General features: G+C 37.5%; 2 protein-coding genes across 3 annotated transcripts; one reads left to right on the forward strand and one right to left on the reverse strand.

Annotated features, from left to right (window-relative positions):
- Positions 1-7,425: 7,425 nt before the first annotated feature.
- LOC140769067 (probable phosphoribosylformylglycinamidine synthase, chloroplastic/mitochondrial) lies at positions 7,426-13,953 on the forward strand. The gene is made up of 5 exons (XM_073109614.1): positions 7,426-7,711; positions 9,062-9,143; positions 9,235-13,436; positions 13,522-13,582; positions 13,671-13,953. The coding sequence occupies exons 2-3, from the start codon at positions 9,078-9,080 to the stop codon at positions 13,429-13,431; spliced, it is 4,263 nt and encodes a 1,420-aa protein (XP_072965715.1). The 5' UTR covers positions 7,426-7,711; positions 9,062-9,077; the 3' UTR covers positions 13,432-13,436; positions 13,522-13,582; positions 13,671-13,953.
- Positions 13,954-19,520: 5,567 nt separating this feature from the next.
- Positions 19,521-21,863, reverse strand: LOC140769068 (uncharacterized). Of its 2 annotated transcripts, XM_073109616.1 has the most exons (4): positions 21,650-21,863; positions 21,377-21,584; positions 20,974-21,242; positions 19,521-20,290 (listed from the first exon to the last, which is right to left on the reverse strand). In XM_073109616.1, the coding sequence occupies exons 2-4, from the start codon at positions 21,576-21,578 to the stop codon at positions 19,673-19,675; spliced, it is 1,089 nt and encodes a 362-aa protein (XP_072965717.1). In that variant the 5' UTR covers positions 21,579-21,584; positions 21,650-21,863; the 3' UTR covers positions 19,521-19,672. The 2 variants fall into 2 exon arrangements, with proteins under 2 accessions (XP_072965717.1, XP_072965716.1); XM_073109615.1 differs by having other exon boundaries at positions 21,377-21,862.
- Positions 21,864-26,703: the final 4,840 nt, after the last annotated feature.

Genomic DNA, 26,703 nt, shown 5'->3' on the forward strand with positions numbered 1-26,703 from the left:
AATTTGGAGAATATATCGTATCCCTCCCAGAGACTAGGACCTTCACTAGTAGCAGCCAACTAGAGAATATTGTGACACTATTCATGCTCATTGAAATAAAATATCAGTGTATCTATTTGCCACTTGTTGAACTTGAAAGCTTCCCATGTTTAACATCTAGTGAAAGATACCCCCAATTTCAATTTCTTACAATAATTATAATACTTTTATATTTATTTACCCATAGTCACCACCTAAGCATACCTTAATTTTTTTTATGTACCTATTTTGGTTATATAAGCATACAAATTGACATGATATTTCAATCTTTTCAAAATTTTCTTATCAATTTATTTGTAGATATATACGAGAATCATATATATATATATGTATGTATGTATGATAACACTAGATTCTTATATTGTATTAATAGATTACAAGATCATCAATTATCTACAAATTTTGAATATAACATCTATGAATTTTAAGGATAGTTAAGAAAATATAGAAAAGAATTTGAAATAGATGAAGATTGAGATTTGATTTGGATCTAAATACAGCCGTTCCTTCCAGGCATTTGCTGATGATCCTACCGTTGGATACTTATTAGATTTGGATGGAAGATGGATGTTCGAGTCAAATTTCCGAAATGGGGTTGTTAAATCTAGGGTGATATGTGGATTCCAAATATCAAAGTTTTACTAAATACTGCACTGGATTGGAATAGATCTGAAAGTGAATATTTTGAGATAAATTATGATCGATCTAATCGTCCAAAAGATTTGATATTCTAACAGATTGTTCCCCAGAAAGTTGGGGATCTAACGAAATTAAAATTAGATCGATCGGGTGAGTAGATCAAGAGTTATTGTGCAAATATTGACCAAAGGTTAGATAGTTGCGAGATGGTCGTGAAAGGTGGAACCTAAGGATCGACAGGATGGAGGTCATTGATGGATGGTGGAAGGCCTATAGGTGTGGGAAAGACCTTAGAATGTGGAGGAGGTTAATGAGATAATGTGGGCTAGATCGGGGTGCTGCATAAGGCAAAGAAGATGAGGGAGGAGGGAGTCGACTCTCAAGGTCAAGAGGTAGACCTGATCATTGGGCCCAGCCCGCCCGTGCCCGGCCCGGTTTGGACCAAGCTAAGCCCGGCCTAACCGGTTTGGCCCCGGCCCGGTCCCGAACTACCAACGGGCGGCACGGGCCAACCCTTTGCCCGCCCGGCTCGGCTTGAAAGTCCGCTCGTTCGGCCTGCTACTACAATGAAAAATAACGAGAAATTTTGTACAGTGTACCGTTTTATAATTTTTTTAGCCCATTTCTCCCATCACAATTCAGCCCAAGTATAAGGATTGTTTAAGTTTTTTAGCCCATCTCCCATCACATTTCAGCCCATGTACTATTTAATTTTTTTAATATATATTTTTTCTAAACAAAGAAGAACAGAAATATTTTTTAAAAAAATATGTAACGGTTAAAAATATTCTAAAAACAGCTAAAAAAATTCTAAAAATTAGCAAAATAGGACCTCTACTTTTTTTTACCCTTTTAACATAAATAAACAACTAGTTTATAGGGGTATTTTGGTAATTTTAACTTTTTTCATGCTTATAAATAGATGATAAATTTTCTAAATTTATCACACATTCTCAAATTCTCTAATCTCTCAAGTTCTTTCCAAATTAAAGGTTTTAAGATTTTTAGTTTTCAAATTAGCAAATTCTCTCCAATATGGATTCCTTTCATGATTATATATAATCTCAATTGGAGGGCAGAGATTCAATTAATCCTACACCAACCTCAACCTGATCTCGAAACTCTAGCTTTGACTTCATTATCAGGCAGTTCTAAGATATTAAAGTCCAAAATTTGAAAGTATTTCAAAAGGATTGAAATGAAAGATGGCCAAGGTAATGTTATAGATTGTAAAGCTAAATGTCTTCAATGTAATCATGATTTTTCTGCATTAATTAAGAATGACACTACTCACCTAATGAGGCATATTAAAGACAAGCATAAAAAATGTCAACTTGATATTGGTCAAATGTTGCTTAATCAAGGTGCTTTTAGAAATATTTCTAATTTTCAATGGAGTTATAAAAATTCTTGTAAAAAATAGTTAAATATATTATTCGTAGAAATAAACCTTTTGCTATGAGTGATGATCCGAAACTTGAAGGTTGTTAACAAAGAGATTTTAATCCGATTTTTAAAAGAATTTCTCGTCATACAATTAGAAGAGATGTTTTAAAATATTTTGTTGAAGAAAGGAAAAATTAATTTTAGATTTTGAAAAATTAAAATCTAGAATTTCTTTTACTAATGATATTTGGACTTCATGCCAACGTTGGTCTTTTATGTGTATAACCGCATATTTTATTGATGATAATTGAAAAATGCAAAAACAAATAATTTCTTTTCGAAAGCTTGATGAGAGTTATACTGGTGAATATCTTTCTCGTACTATTATTCAAGAGTTAACAAGTTATAATATCCAAAACAATGTTTTTTCTCTCACTCTTGATAATGCATCTAATAATGATTCTACAATTTCTAATCTTCGATGTTTTCTTCTTTTACTTTGTAATGGTTAATTATTACATAATAGATGCATGTGTCATATTATAAATTATTGTATAAAGTGGTCTAAAATAAATTGCTGAGCAAATTCATAAAATTAGAGAACTTATACATCATATTATTTTTAATGATAAAAGAGCTAGAACATTTACAAATATGTGTAAAAGGCGTGGATTAAAAGCTAAAAAACTTCAATTGGATGTACAACATAGATGAAACTCTACTTATGAAATGTTAAAATTAGTACTTGAATATCAAAAAGCTATAATTTCTTATATTTCTTTAGATATTAATAATAAACTAGAATGTCCTACTGATTTAGAATGGAAAAATTTAGAAAAATAAAACGATTTTTTAAAAATATTTTTTGATGCTACTAATATGTTATCAAGCTCTTATTCTCCTACAATTACAATTGCTGGTATGCAACTTGTTAATATTGTTCAACTTTTTATTGCTTTTAAAAATGATCGGACTTTACATAATATTTTATAAAAAAATGGAAACTAAATATGCTAAATATTTTGAACATTTTCCTTTACTTATTAGTTTTGGCATTTTATTAGAACCTCAACTTAAAGAGACCGGCCTTTTTGATATTTTTAATGGTTTATATGAAGATAAACAAGATGACTATGTTTCTCGTGTGGTAACTATTAAAAGTTATTTTGAAAGTCTTTTTAATAATTATTTTATTATATATGATTCTTCTTCCTCTACGCCTTCATCTTCTGTTATTCCTCCTGAAAGTGGTAGTATTAAGAAGTCATTGCTTGCCCGACTTAAAATGAGGAGAACTTCATCAACGTCGGAGGGAATCACTAAGCTTCAAGAATATTACAATCATTTTGTAAGTGAGGATGAAATAGATACTTTAGTATGCTGGAAGGCAAATGAGACGAGATTTCCAATTGTTGCTGTTATAGCCTGTGATATATTGACCATTTATATATCTACTGTACCTTTAGAATCTGCTTTCAGTACAAGTGGGCGATTGATTGATCAACGTAGATCATGTTCGGAAAAAGAAACAATTAAAGCGCTGATGTGCCTACAAGATTGGTATGCTGTCGAATCTAGATCGCAAATAGACGACCATTTTGTAATAGAAAATATAAAATTTGAGTTTTTAAATCTCAATGACTAATGTAATTTTATTTTACTTTTTACAATTAATGGATGGTTATGCAAATGATAGATAGGTGGGTAGGTGCCAATCTAGTTGGGATGTACTCATTCTATAGTGATGCAAAAAAAATCCTCCTAATTTTGGTGTAACTATTTGTTTAATTATAAAAATATTTCTATTTACTCATTTGTTTAACTATTTATTTTTTTACATCTGTTCATTTATTTTTATTTATTTTAATTCTAATTTTTCATTTACTTTATTTACAATGCGTTCTCTATATGTGCGAACGCCTATTTTTTGCATTCGAACGGCCTGAATGCATTCTCTGTATATATGAACTCCTAAGAACGCGTTCGAACGCGGTGTGAACACGGTACTATGTAAATTTAGTACCACAACTCTCTGTCTCTCCAATCTCCATTTGCCCATTTGCCCAAGGCCCCAAACTACGGAGTAACGGAGGGGGCGAGTCCGGTGAGATCTTGCGGCCGAAAGCTACGGTAGCCTACCTACCTCAATACCTTGGACCCTTGTGTTTGTCACACTCAGATCCATTCTTGTCGTCAGCGAACCACCGCCGCTCGGCGTGCTTAGTCGCAGCGAAGAACTCCTCGATTTTAGCCTCAGGCGGCGCCATCCCGGCGGTCAATTCCAGATTGGCCTGTTTGTCCCTTAGAGCACTCGTCGGTGTCGTCTCTTTCGGTCGGTATACCACAATGGCAGCTCTTCTGGCGGCACCTCGTAGGAGGCATTGCTCGAGCAGCTTGAGATCCGTCTGAGATCTACGGTGGAGTGTCGTCGACCGTCGGAATTCTACTTCGTTCTCGACGTTCGCGGCTTCATTAGGACATTACGGCTCTAGAGTTGGAGGTAGGAGATCTGGAGCTCTACTGCTGCCCTCACCTTTCGGCCGCGAGATCTCGCCCCCTTCGCCGTGGCGCCGCCGCCAAAGCCAGCATCCTGGCTCTTGTCCAATATCTCACGGGTCGGGTTCGCTAAAAATCTTAATTAGCAGAGCCCGACCCGGCTAGCCCGATATCTCACGGGTCGACGAGCAGTAACGGGCTAGACTATTCTAGCCCGACCCGAACCCGGCCCAGCTCGAGTGATTGGTGGGTCGGGCCGTGGACAAATGCTTAAGCCCGGTTAGCTTGAAAAGCCCGGCCCAAACCCGGCCCGGCCCGCTCGATGATCACGTCTATAGAGAGGGAATGACTAGTTGAATACGAGAGAGATGGACATAACCATGATGAGTCAAGTCGTAGACTGATAGAAGGGGGAGAAGTGAGCTCAAGCCAAAAGTTTTATAATAATTTATCCATGATCCTCAAGTGAAGACCAACTCTCCTATTAATAGGAGAGAGATACAAGTGAGCTTATTTTATTACCTAATGTGAGACTAAACTAAAACAAATGCAATAAGTAAAGAAGCAAATAGAGTAGATAACTGTAGTGAGCCCAGCCTAATACCCTTTGAGTAGACCAACTTAACCTAAGGCTTATCTTCTAAACTGACCTAGCTCATCCGGATCATATCAATTCACCACGCTTCCATACACATTGTCCTCAAGGTAACTCGAGTCAAACTTGCTGTGTTCGGTGGATCATCCTCAGTCAAGCTCAAATACTTATACTCCTATTGACCCATGGTGTGATTCGGGTCCATCTACATTGAGTTCACTTGGTCTCGGGTGGCCGAACCAATTGATTTAATGTCAGCTTAGCTATAGAAATCTGGTGCATCCAATTGTGCTCGGGAGGTCGAGTCAGGTGTAGTTGGTAGATCTTGATTAGGTCCACCTAGTGACTTGAGTCAAGTTCAACCAATCGAACTAACTACTGGTTGTGCTCATAATCGTACTACCCGCTCCGTGGATTAGGATCCAAATCAAATGTGTCTTAGCATAAGCAAACTCGACTTAAGTCAAGCAGAGAGTTTTTTATTAGGTCCCTTATTTAAGTAAACGAGTCCACAAGTAGAGAGATGACTCACACTTGACTTAACCCCTTTAGCTCTTAGGTCTGACCTAGCTCATGTCTAACAATTCAACATGGTCAAGCCAAACCAAGTAGCCATCTTGAAATTCTAATCACTTAGGGTTTTTAATTTTTTTTTGAAATCCCTAATATTTCTCCTATAATTTCCTCTCCTTTAGTTATTGCCATTAGAGTTGTCTTGGCATGTGGCAGCCATGGTTGAGTAGTAACCACCTCCAGTAATTGCTATGGTAGGGTTCCCGACGGTGTGGCGGTGGCCGGCAGCGATGGAAGGCTAAAGTTGGCCCAAAAAAATAAAATCTTCTTCTCCCTCTTCTCTGTCCCGTCACAGTCACGGCAAGGAGCCTTCGGCTCTTTGGAGTAGGAAAACAGCTACCGACGAGGTCTCTCTTCGGGTGACGACGGTCGACTACTGTGGAAGGCTGAGGTTGGTAAAAACAAAATCTTCATCTCTTTCTTCTTTGTTTAGTCACAGCCACAACTGGAAACTTTCAGCCATCTAGGTGAGAAAAACAACGGCTCGCGAGGTCCTTACGGGGTTGTTGGCGGTCGGTGCTACCATGGGTGGAAGATTGCAGCTTTCTCCTTTGAGTTGTAGTTTGGTGTGGAGCTGCAACGTCATCACGGTGATGAGGCTGTCGCGGTCGACCGTTGATCGACCGAGGAGGATGGTGAGAGGTCGCTAAAGGAGCCATCGAGTCAGGAAAGCAGCATTTCAAACTCAGTGGTCCCTTCTTTTTTTGTCAAGATTGCGATACCGCGAAGCTGAGATTAGGGTTTTGATATTTTGCTTCGCAAGTGCTTCGGTCGATAATCCTTTGCTCGTGCAATGGTCTGATAGGCTGGTAGTCGTCGGAAGGGGATCATCCAACATGGTGCATGTCGCCGGTAAGCTTTGGATGGTGGCCTCGTAGCTACTATTTCCTACAAGGTTGTAGGGAGTCGCCGTTAGTCATCCACTAGTCGCCAGGGCTGCAACCGACATGGGTTTGGTTGAGGGGTGACCTAGGGGAACGACCATTTTGATATATATACCATTCAAAAATCTATTATTTGTTTGTATGCTCATGTAAAGTTGATATTTGTATGTATAACTTTCAAAACACATATTTATTTGGTTCCATGTATATCCTTTAAATTAAAAACTCTTATTTTTTATGTGAATATCCATTTACTTAATTAATTATAAAATTTAAACTATTTTTTCAAATAATTATCTTAGTTAAATGTATTTTTGTTTTTCTTACTAAATTATTGAGATAACTTAAAAATAACTCGGAGAAAATCTATATAAATATCAATTTTAGAAGATCATATAAGCAAATAAGAGACTTTTTAAGGATATGTACATAAAATATTTTATAATATTTTAAAGGGCTAAATATATTTTAGCATTTGTACTTATGACTAAAATTAATTTCACTTATATATAATTTTTATATCAAATCGGTCTTTATATTTGTGACCAAAATAAAAATATGAAAACTATTAGAGTTTCCATCTTAGTTAGACAAACTCATTGGGGGCGAAAGGTAATTTGGATATTTTAATAATTTATTTTATATTTATCATAATCAATATAAAAGAATATTTTAGTAATTGGTGTTAATTTGGACGAAAATTTTAGCCGTTTTATTTTAGTTTTTATTATATGAAAAAGAAAATATTGTTTGAGTATTTAAGCTGTATTTATAGGTAAGAACGCCAAGAGAGTGAGTGAACCCTAGGGAAGAAAGAACAAGGAAAAGAAAAGAAAAAGAAAAGAAAAAAATCAATCTATAACCCTTTCCGGCTTTCCCTCTCTCGCTTTCTCGCACTCTCGCTTTCTCGCTTACTGTGCCTCTCCATCCGCCTCCAAGCTCCACCTCCATCGCCCGCTGCCTCGGTAGCCCATCGCCCCTCCCCTCCGTCGCTCCTCGCCTCCGTTGCCGTCTCCCTCTCGCTTAAGTCCTCCTTTTGAAGGAGATTGTGGTTTCTGCTCACAAGGCAGAGGTCCACTCCGTCGATTTCCGAAGAAAGGTGAGAACTTACTGCAATTTGCGCCTTCGACTGATAATTTCAGAGTTGGGTCTTTCGGTTTAGTGCTTAGTTAGCGAAAATAATATTTAACTTGTAGTGTATGTGATTAGAAAGAACAGTTCCTTATTATTCTTAATAAGCAAACTTAAAGTTTGCAAATTGGTGCTGATGCAATGACAAATATCTTGTTCGATTATGCTTCTTTTTCTTGGTTAGTATGCATTCTTGGTTTTTAAATCAGATAACCATATAATTCAGGGTTTCAAGCTAGAACTTGATGATTGCACCTTTTAATTTGAAGAAATTTTTAGTCATTGTAGTTTAGAAGGAGGCTCCCTTACAGGGTTTTGTAGCTTTGATTAATTTTTTTGGATAGAAACCATACTTTAATCATGTCACATGTACTCAATATGCTCAAATGCTTTAGGATTCAAGATATGTATAAGAATGATTAACTTTTGGCCACCCTTTGAAATTTTGATCTCTTTTTTTCACTGTGTAATTTAATTTAATTTTATGTTGATTTTATTTCATAATTTGTTTTACTTTAAGATGTAATGAATGCTATTTTGAAGATGCCCATGTGTCTATGTAATATGCCAACCAATCTTGTTGGTTAATTAGCAAAACAGTAGAGTGAATGTATTTTATAGCATATCTACTATTTATTTGTGTTGTATAGATATTATGAGAAAAAAATGCTTAAGACCATTATCCTTTTAGAGTATATCGTATCTCTTTTGTTTCAATTAATATCTAACTTATATCCAAATTCATGTAAGATCTAGTTCGTATTCGATATGTATCCATATCCATTTAAAAAATCCGATCAGTATTTGTTCTGTATCTGTATCCTCACAAAATCCTAGCCGTATCCGTTTTATATCTATCTGTTTAGTTGAGACTTCGGATATGGTTTTAAATTTAAATTTCCTACTCGTTTAATATCCGTATCCGAATCCATATGTGTAGCAAAAATATTTATCTGGACATGGGTTGACTACTATCCGATTGGTATCCAATCTGTTTTCAGTTTTCACCCCTACATCTAAGGTACTGTCTTGCTATGCCCATAATCTCTTTATTCTTACCTAATTTAACAAAATTGGGGTTTTGAGTTGAGTATTTTTAAGGAGATCTTAGCTGGGTTGAGTTGAGATTATTGTGATCTCTTGTCATCTAGTGAAAATTTTGAAGTAACTTTTTTCTTTCTCATTTTTTGTTATATTTTATGTTTTCACTCCAAAATTTGATATTTTTCATGTGAAGATGTGTGGGAATGATTTGAGTTTTTTAGTTTTGACGATAGTAACTACAAGTTGAAAAATTTACTTTTATTGATGAGAGCAGCACATTGCATCACTCTATGGCTGCCCTTGGGGAAAATGTGGCAACTGATTTGTTGCGGCTTCAAGCTTTTCCTACTAATAGGGTAAGAAACCATGTAATTTCTTTGTTTTTTTTCATCTTTCTCTGTTTTCTGCAAATGTTTTATTCATTGTTCTGCTTCTGTTCAATTGTAGGGATCACAAAGGTCCAACATTCTTTGTCAAAGAACTTTTAGTTCAAGGAGATTTCGAGTGACTAAACACTGCTTTGGACTCCGACATCTTCCTGTTTTATCTGTTGGGAAAAATATAAAACCAAGGATACCGTTGTTGACAAATCCAAGAGCTGTAGTTTCCGGAGGGTTGGAGAGTCCATTGGCTGAAGAATCTGACACACTGGAACACAGCCCTGAAATTATTCACTTCTATCGCCATCCGTTTATTCGGGAAAGTGCAGCTGCTGAACTAGTGAGGCAGGTTCAAGCAAAGATATCTCCTCATATCATTGATATAAAGACTGAGCAATGCTTCAACATTGGTTTGAATGATGCAGTGTCTACTGGTAAGCTTGGAATACTTAAGTGGCTACTACAGGAGACTTATGAGCCTGAGAATTTACGGGCTGAGAGCTTCTTGGAAGAGGAGGTCTCCAAAGGTGCATTCTCTGTGCTAATTGAGGTTGGTCCTCGCATGTCATTTTCTACAGCATGGTCAGCGAATGCAGTGTCAATTTGCCAAGCTTGCTCTTTGACAGAAGTAACCAGATTGGAGAGGTCAAGAAGATATCTTTTGTATCTCAAGCCAGGAAGCAGCCCATTAGATGAAAGCCAACTTAATAATTTTGCAGCTATGGTTCATGATAGAATGACCGAATGTGTCTATCCTCACAAGCTCACATCTTTTCAATCTAGTGTTGTTCCTGAAGCTGTGAGCACGGTTCCAGTCATCGAAAGGGGTAGGGAAGCATTGGAAGAAATAAACACAAAGATGGGTCTTGCATTTGATGAACAAGATATTCAGTACTACACCAATCTGTTTAAGGATGACATCAAACGCAATCCAACAACTGTTGAACTATTTGACATTGCACAATCTAACAGTGAGCACAGCAGACATTGGTTTTTCAATGGAAAACTTGTTATCGATGGGGAAACTATGAATAAGACATTGATGCAGCTTGTAAAGAGCACTTTGAAAGTGAATCCCAATAATTCTGTCATAGGCTTCAAGGACAACTCAAGTGCAATCAAGGGATACCCAGTAAATCAGTTGCGACCATTGGTACCTGGTTCAAGCTCTCGATTGTGCCAATTTATGCGTGAGCTTGACATTCTGTTTACAGCAGAGACTCACAATTTTCCATGTGCTGTGGCTCCTTACCCTGGGGCAGAGACAGGTGCTGGAGGTCGCATTAGGGATACACATGCAACTGGAAGGGGATCCTTTGTTGTTGCCTCCACTGCAGGTTACTGTGTTGGCAACCTTCGCATGGAAGGGTCATATGCCCCATGGGAGGATACATCTTTTGTATATCCATCAAACTTAGCCCCTCCTCTGCAGATTTTAGTTGATGCTAGTGATGGCGCATCTGACTATGGGAACAAGTTTGGGGAACCATTGATTCAAGGCTATACTAGGACCTTTGGGATGAGGTTGCCAAGTGGAGAACGGCGAGAGTGGCTGAAACCAATAATGTTTAGTGCAGGAATTGGGCAGATTGACCATGCACATATAACAAAAGGTGAACCAGATGTGGGGATGCTAGTTGTGAAGATAGGAGGTCCAGCATATAGGATTGGGATGGGAGGTGGTGCTGCCTCAAGCATGGTCAGTGGTCAAAATGATGCAGACCTAGATTTCAATGCTGTGCAGAGGGGAGATGCTGAGATGGCACAAAAGCTGTACCGTGTGGTGCGTGCATGTGCTGAAATGGGAGAGAACAATCCTATCATCAGTATTCATGATCAGGGAGCTGGAGGAAATTGCAATGTCGTTAAGGAAATTATCTATCCCAAGGGAGCTGAAATTGATATACGTTCCATAGTTCTTGGTGATCAGACCTTGTCAGTCTTAGAAATTTGGGGCGCTGAGTATCAGGAACAAGACGCTTTATTAGTGAAACCTGAAAGCAGGAAATTGTTGCAATCAATCTGTGAGAGAGAAAGGGTTTCAGTAGCTGTTATTGGTACAATCAGTGGCAGTGGACGGATTGTTTTAATTGACAGTTCTGCTGTGGAGCATTGTAAGTCAAATGGGCTCCCTCTTCCATCCCCTATTGAGGATCTTGAACTTGAGAAAGTGCTTGGAGATATGCCTCAAAAGTCCTTTGAATTCAAGAGGTTTGCCCCATTATTAGAGCCACTGGACATAGCACCTGGGACTACATTAATAGATGCTTTGAAGAGGGTTCTGAAGCTTCCTTCAGTATGTTCAAAACGTTTCTTGACTACAAAAGTTGACAGGTGCGTAACAGGTCTCGTAGCTCAACAACAAACAGTGGGGCCTCTGCAACTTCCACTTTCTGATGTTGCTGTCATTGCCCAAACTTACACGGATCTGACTGGTGGTGCATGTGCCATAGGCGAACAACCGATAAAGGGTCTGCTTAACCCAAAATCGATGGCAAGATTGGCTGTTGGGGAAGCTTTGACCAATCTAGTCTGGGCCAAAGTGACATCTCTTGCTGATGTCAAAGCCAGTGGTAACTGGATGTATGCTGCAAAACTTGATGGAGAAGGTGCAGCTATGTATGATGCTGCAATCTCACTGTCAGAATCCATGATTGAACTGGGTATAGCTATTGATGGGGGAAAGGACAGTCTCTCTATGGCAGCTCATGCAGGTGGTGAGGTTGTCAAGGCTCCGGGAAATCTGGTCATCAGTGCTTATGTCACCTGTCCTGATATAACATTAACAGTTACTCCAGACTTGAAGCTTGGAAGTGATGGTGTTCTGTTGCACATTGACTTAGCTAAAGGAAAGCGTCGTTTAGGTGGTTCTGCACTTGCTCAGGCTTTTGACCAAGTTGGTAATGATTGCCCTGATCTAGATGATGTACCTTACCTGAAGAATGTCTTTGAAGCTGTTCAGGAACTGCTTAGTGAACGCCTGATTTCTGCCGGCCATGATATTAGTGATGGAGGCCTTATTGTTTGTATTCTTGAAATGGCATTTGCTGGGAATTGTGGTGTGAAGTTGAACTTAAACTCGAGAGGTCATAGCCTTTTTCAAACACTCTTTGCTGAAGAGCTTGGTCTTGTTCTTGAGGTCCATTCAAAAGACCTTGACGTTGTGAGGCAAAAGCTCAAGGCATTTGGCATTTTGAGTGACATAATTGGAGAGGTTACTGCATCACCAACCATAGAGTTCTTCGTTGACGGAGATCTGCACCTGAAGGAGGAGACTTCTTGCCTTAGAGACTTATGGGAGGAGACTAGTTTTCAGCTTGAGGGCCTCCAAAGGCTTGCATCTTGTGTCATGCTTGAGAAAGAAGGCTTAAAGAGTAGACAATCACCTTTGTGGTCATTATCTTTTTCTCCCAGATTCACTGATGAGAAACTTCTGACTGAATCTTTGAAACCAAAGATAGCCATCATTCGTGAGGAGGGGAGCAATGGGGACAGGGAGATGTCTGCAGCATTTTATGCTGCTGGTTTTGAAACCTGGGATGTTACAATGTCTGACCTTCTGAGTGGAAACATTTCATTAAATGAATTCCGTGGGATTGCATTTGTTGGTGGTTTTAGCTACGCCGACGTTTTGGATTCAGCAAAAGGTTGGTCAGCATCTATAAGGTTCAATCAGCCCCTCCTAGAGCAATTTCAAGAGTTCTACAATAGGCCAGACACTTTCAGCCTTGGAGTTTGTAATGGGTGTCAACTCATGGCTCTTCTTGGATGGGTTCCTGGAGCTGATGTCGGAGGTTCTCTTGGTGTGGGAGGTGATATGTCTCAGCCAAGGTTCATTCATAATGAGTCTGGTCGATTCGAGTGTCGGTTTACTAGTGTGACCATAGGGGATTCTCCAGCTATAATGTTTAAAGGTATGGAGGGCTCTACATTGGGTGTTTGGGCTGCTCATGGTGAGGGAAGAGCATACTTTCCTGATGATGGTATTCTAGATCGTGTTCTTAAGTCTAATTTGGCCCCTCTGCGATATTGTGATGATGAGAGTAATGTAACTGAGGTCTATCCGTTTAATCCAAATGGTTCACCTTTGGGGATTGCAGCCCTTTGTTCTCCCAACGGAAGGCACCTTGCTATGATGCCCCATCCAGAACGTTGCTTCATGATGTGGCAGTTCCCATGGTATCCCAAGTTATGGGAAGTCGAGAAGAAAGGCCCAAGTCCGTGGTTACGTATGTTTCAAAATGCTCGGGAATGGTGCTCATAAAAATGGTATATCAAACTATATCATTGTCAATTCATTAATTAAACCATTTTATATAAAATTATTCTCTTATTAAATCTCCCACTCTGTCAGGTTTTTCTTATGCTTCTGATTCTGTGCTCCACTTGGTTGCTGATAGAGATAACCATTCAAGGTTTGATTTTGTTCTGTCCCCATGAAGTATGCAACTTCTCGTTTCTCAACATATGATACTAATTTCCCCAAGTTCTGATTTTGTGCAGATAATGATTCCAGAGTTGGAGCTTGAATTCTTGCTAGTGTTGATTACCAGTAATGGTACTCAAGAAAGTGTATTGCAGATATAGCTTCAAGATATTTCAGTTTTAGTTAAATCCTGGCACAAATAGACAATAAGTCCAAAGTCTATCTTGAGTGACTTAAGTTATTTCTATAGAAATGAGTGTCGAAACTATATCAATTTGTTGTCTGTTTTCCTTTTGTGGGATTAGTGTAAGTTTGGTAATATAATAAGATAAACTATCACCAATGATGGTTTGTGTGTCATCCATTCTCTCCTCTGTTCTGAACTTTCCATATGATTGCATATACATGATAGTTTAGTTACTTGCTTTACCTTGCTATATTTTTTCTTTAGTTTTGATAAATTCTGTTTATCTGGTAAATTTTCTTCTAATATGTAGTTTCTATTAAATATAATTTGCAGTGTACATAATTGATGTTAGTTCATCTTCACTTCCTTAAAATCTTAGGTGTCAGTTTCTGAAGCTTTCTTAAATACAGACCAACTTATGGTGTCATGTTTGCAAGCTATACATAGGTAAAAGTTGTGGCGGTGTTTGATCTATGATGTCTGGGATTACTCACAAGTAAAGTTTTGCCGGGTAAGACAATAGTTATATCATGTTTGCAGTATGTACTTTGCTAGTTGTTTGGTAGACAGATTACAAACTTGATTGCCTTCAAATATACTGATAACATGTCCACATAATACGCCTATCTAGAATGTTTTGTGTGTCTTATTATAGATGGCTAAACCTTTTTTTAAGAATGTAAATATGTCTTAAGTTCATGGCGCTGCATTTCTCAGGACCCTTTCTGTCGGGTAGTGATGTGTAGTTTTCAGAAGGTTCTGATTAGTCATGTGTTTTGACAGTGTCACAGTTATATGAGGCCATCTATTCATCATACATGTAAATCAGTAATCTTAGTACTTCGCCAAAAGATTGCAGTTATTTTCAGTTATGTGAGTTCAGTAGCTTTTGTTCTTTTCCAGCACAATAGCAAAGCATTTATCATCTTTCTGTGGTCAAAAAATATGCATGTCCAATTCCATGTTCATGTAACCTCATGCACACATGCTTGTGCTCCTATGATGCCCATAAACCTAATAAGCTTGAAGGTCACACATATGCATCATATAACCATAAGAAACCTCAGTTAAATGTAGTTGTATCTTGTTTTATTCCTTATTTTAGGACACCAGACGATTTTATAATAGCCAGTTGTTTTTGGAATTTTTGTTGGTAATTAACTTTACATTTCACACTTCCTAGGGTGTTTATGTCTGGAGCTGCAAAGCATTAGTTTCAGAGGTGAGTTGACCTTTCCAGTATTGGTGTATATGCATAAATTGTTTTACAAATTGTTTTCTTCATAAGCTAAGATAATATAGTTCTTGGTGATTTTACGTAGATATCTGTAGGCCAGTGCTCCTTTGCCAATGACTTTACAGGTCTTATTATAGCATATTTCTTGTATAAGATCTTAAAGGCTTTGGCTTAGGCTAAGAGTCTTCCCAGTATATATTCTACCTTAGCAATTCAATGCATCTTTCTGATGGAGGAACATGTTAGTCTGTTACAAATCTAGCTAGAAACCAGTGAGCTTAAAGGGCTTATTCCATGTATCTCTGTGCTGACAACTACATGTCCCCTGTTCCTGTGGCATGATGTGGAGCCACATCAAACTCCTTTCCTCTACCTGCCTTGTTTTCACGATTCTCTATCCCACCTCTAATGATTACGAGACATGAACGTTGTACATCAGTGTATATTTATATCATCTTAAAGTAACCTTAACAGATCCTTTTAATCGACTTTCAATAAATTGCTTACTTCAAAATAATTTGAAAGATGGTTGATACTAATGTGCTCAGAGTATAACTTGATAACTTTTTGAGGTTAATTAGTTTCATTGGCAAAACCTGTTTAGATTAATGCTTTAGATAGAAGATGTGAAGTCCAGTGGTGTTTGTTGATGGTGTAATCTTTTCATCAGTCTTATTTTTCCTGAGTCTATTTTTTCTGTACCTTTGATTGTGGCCTGTATCAGATTTTTCTGGAGATGTTTTTGTCAGATGAATTATAATATATTTACAAGGCTTTGATGGTATGATAACTTTTGTGCAACTAGAGAACAATATATTCGAAGGTTGAGTGTCATCGAGAGGAATTTAAGGCAGATGAGTGGTGTTAATAGAACATTAGAATAAGAATGAAAATATTTGCCGAAATATAAGGTATCAACTATAGAGAATAAGTTATGTGAGGATGGATTAAGAGGGTTTATATCCCATGAAAATGTGTGTTGTGCACTAAAACGAAGTGGCGACTTCATTTAAATGGAAGATTCTATTGGGAGGAGGCGAAGACCAAAACTAAGGTTGATAAATTTGTTTGCAATGATATGTAGTGTTTGATTTGACGCAAACCATTGCACTAAATAGAGATGAATGGAAAACAAATTCATATAGCCAAACCAAATAGTTGGGACTAAAGCTTGGTTGTTGCTGCGGTCTTTTTTGTTGTTATTGTCTATGGTAGTTGTGAGAAAGGTAGAGTTTCTAACTTTCTTTATAGATTTTTTTTTGAATTAATTCCTTTGTAATGGTTTTTTCCCTTTCCGTTCACTCAAATCTCTTCCATTTCATCTAGTTTGTCCATCCTCATTTTCTCCCGAATAAATGAAAAGATTACTCAACAATTATGACTTTGTTACAGCTTTCCCTATTTTGATTTGGGATATAATTTGTACAGCACTGTTTTGGCCCAAGATTAGACGCCTCCTGCATTTAAGAAGTAGCTATCAAGTTTAAAAAATTGCTGATTATGATGTCAAAATGTCAATCTATACTTTGAGTTTTAGATATTCATGAAGATGAGAGCTGCCAAGTTTGCCATTAAAACTGTGTTGTATATTTATAAATTACTTGCTCTAGCCATGTTCTCATTTTTCAGTGGCATCATAGATGTATAATGGTAAAACCTGTTTTACGTCCTTAAATTTTTTCCTTAGTTTAGTGCTTTTTACAGATCCATTTTAACTTTGTTTAGGTCCATTCCATAAATTTTTTACATTGCCTCACAAAACATTGATCTGATTCTACCTCTCATATAAGAGATGATTGAGTTATTCATGCATGTTCACCCTGTCTGTTTTCTCCTCATCCTCCACGTGTTCATCAAGTCTGTGTTTCAGTGTCATATTTTCTTAAGAGCTTGTTGCTAGTGACAATTAGTTACTTGTAATCTCATGTTGTTGTTTTCATCTACATTACAATTATTTACTTGTAATCTAAGTAGAAATTGCTGAGCTCATTACTTTGTGGACAAAGGCTTCAGGAAAGGAGTTTCAATACATAATGAACACAGATTAGATTATTTCCTCTCCTCACTTGCTACAACATCGTGATTATTTTCTCATATAATGTCTCTAAACATACTTAATGAACACAGTTAGATTACTTTCTCATACAATGTTTCTTCAACATGCCATATATGAAATTAAGGTAGCTGGAGCAGATCTCTAATGTGGCTACAAGAAATGTCTGATCATGCTCGTTTTTAGTAGACAATAAGATCAAAGTCCTTTAAGACTAGAATTGCACTTATCCTTTATCAATATGCCTTGCAATTGAAAGCAGCTGCGCTGATACTTTCATCCTCAATTTGAGATCACATGGGACATGCAAGTAGCCTAGATGATTGGAAGCTAGGTAACTAGCTGTCAATAGATGAGTCTCAGTGCTAGGTAAGTATCCATCAATAGATGAGTTTCAAGTCTCTATTGCATTACTTAAAAAAAAACAAAAATTAAGTTCTCTGAGATATAGAAAGCATGGTTATTTTGAGCCATGCAAGTATCATATTTTCCTCTGCTTACTTGTCCTCTAGAATAAAATATCATATTTTCCATTACTTTTGCTCTTTAGATTGATCTAACATTATTCCTTAACATAGATTTCATATAACTGCTACGAGATTGATCTAAGTCTCGGGACTACTTTCTGCATGCTTGTTTAAACTGTTATTAACTAAAGCAGTATAGACTTTTATGCTTCAGACCACCATTTACTCAAAATCTTTTTCTTTCTGTTGAACTGCTAAATAAAAGTTGGTGGATCTCTCTGCAGTTACTCATTAAAGATACTTCTATTATCAATTTGTTCCCTGAACTGACAGGTCGACTTCGGTGCAAGGAAAACTACTCCAGCATAACCTGGGTCCTGAAATTGTTGCTGCATTGGAGAATCTTAAGAGGAAGCTATCTGAAGACGAATCCACGTAGCTTGGTTTTTTTCAATGGACTAACAAACGTAAGTATTGATGAAGTGATGCTTATATCATCAGGACCATCAGCATCGTTGTAAAGATCAACAATTGATCAAGTTATAGAGGAGGAAGAGCACAAGTAGATCACAGAGAGCATGTTCTTAAATTTATCTTCGTGGAGGAACATCCATCCAGCAATGGGTAACAACTCCCATGTTCCTACTTTACTGGTGGGTCTTTAAATGCCGTTAACATTAAATTCTTTTTCTTTTCTTCGTATTTGTGAAACAGAGATCTTTTTTCTTAGAAGAAAGATATGTTTCCCCATCCAAACATCTCATTAGAGAATTAAACTTCTGCATGTAATGTCCTGTTTCATTTGCTCACATTTCTCTCTCTTAAAATGTTGTTTACCAGAATTGATTCTTGATCTCATCTCTTCCTGGGTGGAAGGAAATCATGGCATGGCATGGCATGGCATGACTCGAACTTCGAAAAGGCAAAAGCTAGACTACGCCCATTAGGTCGGAGGGTTTACCCCACAGTTCGGTCTATGGTCTATGAATGACTGAATTATTTATACAAGCCATTGATCAATTATTGCAGTTTGTTAGCTCCCTGAAACAAACTAAACTAAGAAATCCAGGTCGACTAATTTGAAAGAAAGAACAAAAAAAAAAAAAAAAAAAAAAAAAAGGAGAGACAAATTCCTACTCTATTTGAACCCACTAACAAATGCCAGAATGCAACTTAATGCCAAATTTGACATGCATATATACTATATATATTCTCACTATAGACATTACAGCCAAAAGTCAACCTGAAACCTAAGCCTTAGTCTGCAAACCTATACATAGAATCATTCACATATATCTTACAAGGATATGGAAAATTAGAGCTAATGGACTTGGTCTTGTTGTGAGACTTCTCCATGGCGTGCAATATGAAGTGGGCCTAAAGACATGAGTGGAGACTGTGGCACTCGCTATCCTACAAACTTGCAATCTCTCTTGATAGGGTGCACCATGCTTAATTTCTTTGGAAGAAAATATGGACCAGCTAAATTTTTTTTTGTACACTTGTAGTGCATGCGCAGAACTATTAGCCTACTATATAGACTTCATCTTCTACTATGACTGCCCAAACAAGGCAACACATCACAACCCCAAAAGGATAAGCTACATAAAAAAGGACACGAGTAAAAAAAGAGAGAGAAGAGGAGCACTCATAAAATTGATCTGATAACCTTTCTAGCACTAGATCAAAATATCAGTCACTAGATATATCATATATATATATATATTTATACCTTCAGATAAACAAAGATGCTTCCTTTGGGTTGGTCAGTCCCACCATGCAAACAAAAGACATTCACATGACTGCTGTGGTACTTAGATCTCCTCCTTCCCTGACACCAATCTCTGCAAGTCTTCTTCCAATCGTGGACTCATTATTTCATGTTCAGAAGTCAAACAGTGGAAGCCCAGAAGCTAACAGACACCAAGTGTACGTACGATTTCTTTCTCTCTTTAAAAATTAAAGAACAGACATACCAGCGGATCCAAGAACATAATTAATTCAGACAAGAGGCAACACGTACACCAGCTATGTAAATGGACAGAAAGGTTAATCAAACCACATAACCTATGTTCTTACCCACATCAATATATAGTCCAGATGCGTACATTTTATATAAATCCTTATGTTGATGATCACTTGAAACTAGAATAGTCCCTTCCTGCATCTGGAAGAGGATTCCACTCCCAAAGCTTGTCTGAAATGGTCGACAACGTGATCGGCAGCGTGTTAAGCAGTTGGCTTTGCGGCGGCAATGGGAGGAATTGGTTGGGTTGGTTGATGTAGGTCTGGTTGTATCCTACTAACCTACTTAGCTCATCAATCGGGGTGGAGGCCATGGAGGAAGTGGTTAAGTTGAGGAGGGAGTAAGAGGAGGGTAAAGCACTACCAGTGTTCTTCGAGTGGTGGTAGAGTGACGTGCCGTCTTCTTCGGTTGATGTAGTTGAGCTCAAGGATGCAACCGAGGCGGTCGATCCGTAGACGGCGGGCTTAGGTAGTATAGCCGTCGACATGTTTGGATTGCTTAGATCGACGTTTGCTTTGCGCGCTTTCTCTATCGCAGACGATGACGAACAATCTCCTTGGAATGCTTGGAAGCTCGCCGCCGGGTAGGGCGACGACGACGACGAGCCGTGCTTCTTCTCAGTTGCGGTTGCTTTGGAGGAGGATGGCTTTGTAGCTAGTGTGCTAGGGAGTTGGCAGTGGTCCTCAACGCCGGCTCTTTTGTAGACTCGGCAGAGGGAGATCTCAGCCTGCAGCAAATATATAAATATATGAGATTTTGGTAAGGATTGAGAGATTGATCTACTCATTTGATCTTCTACAGTGAGATGGTTAGTGATCCCTATATCATATAGAGAAGTATAGCAATCGAAAGCCACTAGAATAATAAGAGGAAAAAAGAAGAAGAAATTTAGGAGTGGAGAGGAGAGGAGAGGAGAGGAGAATTTCACAAGAAATAATACTCGAAAAGTTCACGTATAATTCGCAGACCTCCATGGATAATATAAGAAAGTAGAAGAAAAGAAGCATAGAGAGAAGAGTTTAAGAAACATATCCCATAATTAGGAACAAACAGAAAGAAGTAGAAGAGCAAAGGGCGAACAATTTAATTAATTTCTAACGAGATTTGATCGATCTGGTAGAGAAACCACAAATTAACTACGCCAAGAAGCAAAACCCTAACTCCCAGAACTCGTTAAAACAAAGCACTAATCCCAAAATTTTCGGAACAAAGAACAAGAGAGATCAGATTATAATTTTGAAGGGGCTGGAAGAAAGAGAGATTGGGAAGAGAAGACGTTAGTTAACATATATATACTACTAAATTTAATTTGTTATGGATCATGCCTTCAGATCTATCTACCTACACACATACACACACAAGAAAAGAAAAAGAAAAAGAGATGGAATAAATTTGTATAAGAATTAATACCTTCTGATACCGATCTGCTTCGCCATGGGGAAGGCGGTATTCGTTCATGATCCAACTAGACCTGATGCCTTTGGGAGCTTTCCCTGAGTAGAAGACCAGCGTCTTCTTCAACCCGATGGACCGGTTGTTCTCCGCCCGAATCATCCGGTCGGCTCCGGTGGCCTTCCAATACCCCGACGCAGTTACTCGGTTCGGCCGGTCGCCGTTCCTATATTTTCTATCCCTAGGAACATAAAAGAACCACTCCTTCTCGCCTATCGCCGCCAATGCTATTTCAAGTAGTCCATGTATAACAACAAGCAAACAAAGCAAATTGAGGCTAATTTTTGTACAAATTTAGCCACATGGAGGAAGAAAAATCAGAATAAAAATAGAAAAGAGGAAAGGAGGGAGGGAATCAAACCGGGAAGCTCCCATGGATCATAGCGGTAGAGATCGAGGAAGGTGATGAGCTCCACATTGAAGCGTTTGCCTTCGACTTTGCGGCGCAGGTAGAACTCGATGAGCTCCTCCTCGGTTGGGTGGAAGCGAAAGCCGGGCATCACGAGGTCATGCTCATGCGAGTCCTTGCCGTCGTCGCCGCTCATGCTCGTCGCGATGGCCATAAACTACTGCACACTGAAATCATCAGCCTCTTCGCCGCTCCTTGTACACCCTTTTATATGTATATATATACCTGAGACTTTGAAGTGGCTTCTTTGCTCCCAGATTGGTGCAAGTGGTGGTAATGTTGGTACACAGTAGTAGAGAAAAAATGATTGAGACTAGTATTTATTTCGATTATTACTTGGATTTCATCCTCTTCCACTCCATATCAGACTATGCCTCTCTTGGCTATATCATTCTACACAACTCCAAGTAGAGGAGAGGAAAGGGTAGAGAGGTGGTTAAATAAGTCTCTCATAGTTCTAGGAGGGCCTATATGGAGAGGAGAGGAGTATTGAGGAGTTAAAGATGAGATAGAGACCCTTCAAGGAGAGAGGACAGCTTGGCGGTGGTCTTTGCGAGGTTATTGGCCATTCTTATCTCCTCTAGTTAAAATCTCCTCTATCTACACCAAATCTTTCCTCCTTGGCATCTTTTCAACCAGTTCTCTCCCATCTCTTTTTATTATTATTTTAATTTTTAATTGATTCAAAAAAATCTAACCATTTTGTAGGGTCACCCAGTTTTTTTTTTTTTTTTGCTTTACAGAACTAACCAAATCTAGGGGGGGTGGTGTAATTCTACAAAGTGAAAAAAAGAAAAAGAAAATGAGGGATGTTGCAAAATAAAAAAAAAGACCTTAAATTCACTCTTACAATTATCTCTTGTACTCATTTATGAATGTTCAACTCCATAGCTGCATGCATGCATGTATGATGTATGTATTTTTGACACAGGAAAGGGTTGAATGCAAGATGAATTGCAGAAGAATTTCTTGCAAGTGGGGTTAAATAGTTTGACACACACGCTGATGCTGACATAGACAAGTAGGCAGGAGTGGCAGAAGAATTTCCAAGTTTAGGCATGGGGTTGTATGTGTATAAGGCTGTGGAGTCAAGTGAAATCCGTGACCACTTTCTGGTGAGTCATCACAGTGGATCTCTCTCCTCTCCTCTCTCTCTCTCTCTCTCTTCTATATATGATACTGCCTGCATTCACCTCACAATATGTCTCAATAGCCCTTTTTGCATTAAATGGGACCAACAACAAGTTGGGTGCAAGAACCATTGCACCCTCTCTCTCTCTCTCTCTCTCTCTCTCTCTCTCTCTCTCATGCATGGTCCCACCCCCTTCTCTCTCGACCACTCACCCAACCATCATAGCCACTATGATCTTCTCATGGATTGGCTCCTTAGAAATGCTAAATTACAAATGGGTACTATTGGGAATCATGGGAGGCTCCAAAACATAACCATGGGGAAACTGTAACCCTTTTGAATATTCATTCTTTTTTTGTCATGTGATGTCGAGTGAACAAGTAATATTATATAACTATATGAGATGATCTTGTATTTGACCATTCTACTTATTTTTCTATTGCTTGTAGAAGGGAGAAGAAGCATGGAGAATTCCACAACTCTTTGCTTCAACCTTACCATTGAAAAGTAATCCACATTCCTTACGGAAATTTTAAAATTTTTGCCGAGAATCAGAGAGATCCCCCACATGAAAAGCGAATACTAGAAGCAAGATGATCTCCATGAGGCTTCCTAGTAGACCCTAGATACGTCTCTTTTCCACAAGACTTTAGCCGACTCTTTTATGTCAATGATTGAATCCACAAACTAAAAAGTTTCCTCCACATTCAGAATGCTTCAAAGTCATGATATGTTTATGTTTGAGAAGATTCAAAGTCATAAATGAATAAAAACTGAAAGAAAAAAAAAAACAACAAGACAGTGTGAAATATTATTTAAACACAGATAGTTAATTAAGTCATAGCTTCCTAACTTAACCAAGGTAGTTTAATCAATGAGTTGTTGGGGGGTGGCTTGACTTAGATGAAGTTTAGCAGCACTGCGAACCAAATTAACTGACCATCAAGATTGATACCTCCAACTAAAACCAATTTAACTGTCCATCAAGATTGATACCTCCAACTAGCAACAAGTATTGCGTCATTCAAAGATATATACAACTTATCAACTACTTAAAATTCAACTTTTACTTCAGTTACTTCTTCCCTTCTCTATCTTGGGCATCAGATACATCTTCTCCTTAATCAAAGAGGCAATAGCAATGTAAATTCATGATGTTATATAAATTTATAAGAAAAAAAAAAAAAAACTTTAAAGACCCTATCATATTGGTGACGATAAAAATTCATAAAAAGTACCTTTTTGCATGTTGCATTAATTGTGCATGTGCTTGCATGCCCAGCATTGCTGGTTTCTTTTATTCTTAGGAAATTAAAGAAGGATAAACAAAGTTCTCAATCTTATTGCAAACATCCAACACATACTCTTCTATTTTAAAATCTAAATTCATACTTCTGTTAAGATGATCACTTAATTTTTCTTTCTTTGCTACCGCATATTCAGATCATTTATGTCCTTGTTTCAAACCTAATATTAAGCTAGGTTAGTAGATTTCTATGCACCAACAAAGTTCAAAAGGGACTTTGAAGGAACATCTTAAGAACAATTTAGTTACCATTAGCCAACCAAACTTTTGGACTGAGATGTTTTTCAATTAAATGACGATTCTTATTCATTAAGAGGCATTTATAAGGAAGAGCTTCCATGTATCATACTGGTGAACTATAAATTGGATGAATGACCAGTATTTTGGAACCTTTAGGAAACTGAATTTTGAGTACAAAACTCTTTTAGGTAGACAAACAAGGATAGTCATTGTTATTTATATTTTCCATTGAAGACAGAAAATGACAATTTGGTAAGCCAAACAAACAAGTTATATGTATCTTTCGACTACCATAACTTATATATGTAAAGAAACTAAGTTATGATTGACCATAATTCTACAATTACAGCTTAATGAATGTTCTCATTTATATATGAAAATATAATATTGAAGGTGAGAAGGGAAATCTTTAAATATTTATATGAACACTCCGTAATGTATTATTTGCACTCTAGCCCCTTTATTGCAAATCAATTTGTCACTTTAGATAGTTTGCATAATGTAACTTATCATTAGTAAAGCGAATTAATGACATTGTTGATGGAGTAACTTGATTACAATTAACTGCAAGAACAAGGGAATAATATGAGCACTACCAAATAAAATGAAATTGGACTTAAACAGAAGGATATTCATTCTTATTGAGATACTTCATTCAATTTTCAAACTTTACTGGACATTGGTATATAAAAGTTTACATAATCTGATAAGATTGAAATCATGAATCATGCCATAAGAAATAAAAGAAGAATTGTAATGTATAATTCTGATAAGCTTGTGTATTGGATTGAAATAATTTGTAGTTTATCTTGTGTATTGGATTGCAATCCAATATAAGTTTACATTATTCTGATAAGCTTGAAATCTACTTTATCAAAGTTTCTAACAAATAATGTAAACATTATGGATGAACTTTCTACTGACCATGGTGATAGTCAAAACTAGTTTTAATGCATTGATGGAAATAAGTTCTATGGAGAATTTCCTACCACTCATACCCAATTCAGGTAGCTGATTGAGTGTTTACACAGGCTAATTTTTAACGCATTGATGGTAGATAAGTTCTATCAACTAATGGCGTCGCGATACATAGCTTTCAAATTGAATTCTGTGAGCTGATTTCATACGGCATGAACAGGTTGCGTGCGTCGGTCGTGGCATGTCGGTGTATGCCGACAAATGTAGATGGTCCTACAACGACCGTTGGCGAAAAATTGGACAAATTAAATGTGCAACCTTGTTCGCCAATTGTGTTTGATAGGAAAAAATAGCAGTTAGATGCCAATAAAATAGTAAAATGGCTAAATTTATTACAAATTCTAATGACATTAACAATACCATTACTAATTTACATTATTCTTTTTTTTTTTCTGCTAAGCATCTGTAAAAAGGAAAACCTAATCTTCAGAAAATAGAACAATAAGAGTGATATTTAGTATAATTGATATAGTATGATGGCTGCATATATATATATATTTATTATGTGATGCTTTTGGACTTAAACTATGACCAAATATAAAGAAATAAGAAACATTATCCGAAGAAGACAAGGTTGTCAATAATTTTTCTGATATGTTGTGTTCATGCAAGCTTACTTTTGAAGATGTTCTTATCTTATCATTAAAGCATATTAATATCAATGATGCGATCTACATAGACTAGATAATTGAAGATAAAAAAGTAAGGACTTCAAATAAACAAGCCTAATAATATGTAACTAATCATATATAGTTGATATTCTTGGTCGATAATAATATTGTCTCTCGATATCTTTTTCAACTCCTTGAAGTGCTACTAATAATACATTGCATGCCCTGCATGGAACCAAGAAGGAAACGAATAAAAGCGCAACTAGGGATGCATGAAGGCTAGAAAAAGGCCAATTTAGTGACTTCGGTGACTACGGCGCCGCGTGCTTCATATCAGTGTCAGTTGAGACGGTACTAGACGATGATGGCGACGATAGATAAGGAGTTTGAGATGTCACCACCATTAAATGCTCTTTGATATGCTCTGGTCCCATGAAAGGCCACACTGCTATCTCTCAATTTGCTTTGAAGAGGTGACCAACCAAGAACCCCATCTTACTCTTCCATCTCTAGAGTAACCTATTAAATGCAGGAACTCAACAACCTATGCATTAATATACTCAGCCACTTCACCCATTGCATAAGATCATGTTTTTGATGCAACTTTGACAAGGAAGTAATAGACGCACATAGTATTGCAGCAGCATGTAGATTTTGCTAGTATACGCCAGTACGTATCCACAAAGCCTTTTATATCCAAATTAACAGCTAACGTACCGCCCATATTTATGAGTTCATGTTAGATGTGTGCTTATCTAATGGAAGTCTCAAGAACTAGCACAAACTCTAACACTATATTGGGACCACATAATATAATAACACTAGAGGACTTCCTGAGTTGTTGAATTAACATCTATCATAAAGTTCTGACCAAGGTAAGCTTTATTACAATTTTTTTCTTTTAACCAATTATATATGATCTATTACCTCCATCTTAATTCAACTAGGACTATGAGTTATATGTGAGAAAGATGCAAGAGGGTCAAGCTGCAACTTGCAGGTAGTAAGAACA

The sequence above is a fragment of the Typha angustifolia genome, chromosome 10, assembly GCF_048772165.1.
Source record: "Typha angustifolia cultivar Huaian chromosome 10, ASM4877216v1, whole genome shotgun sequence".
NCBI classification, from domain to species: domain Eukaryota; kingdom Viridiplantae; phylum Streptophyta; class Magnoliopsida; order Poales; family Typhaceae; genus Typha; species Typha angustifolia.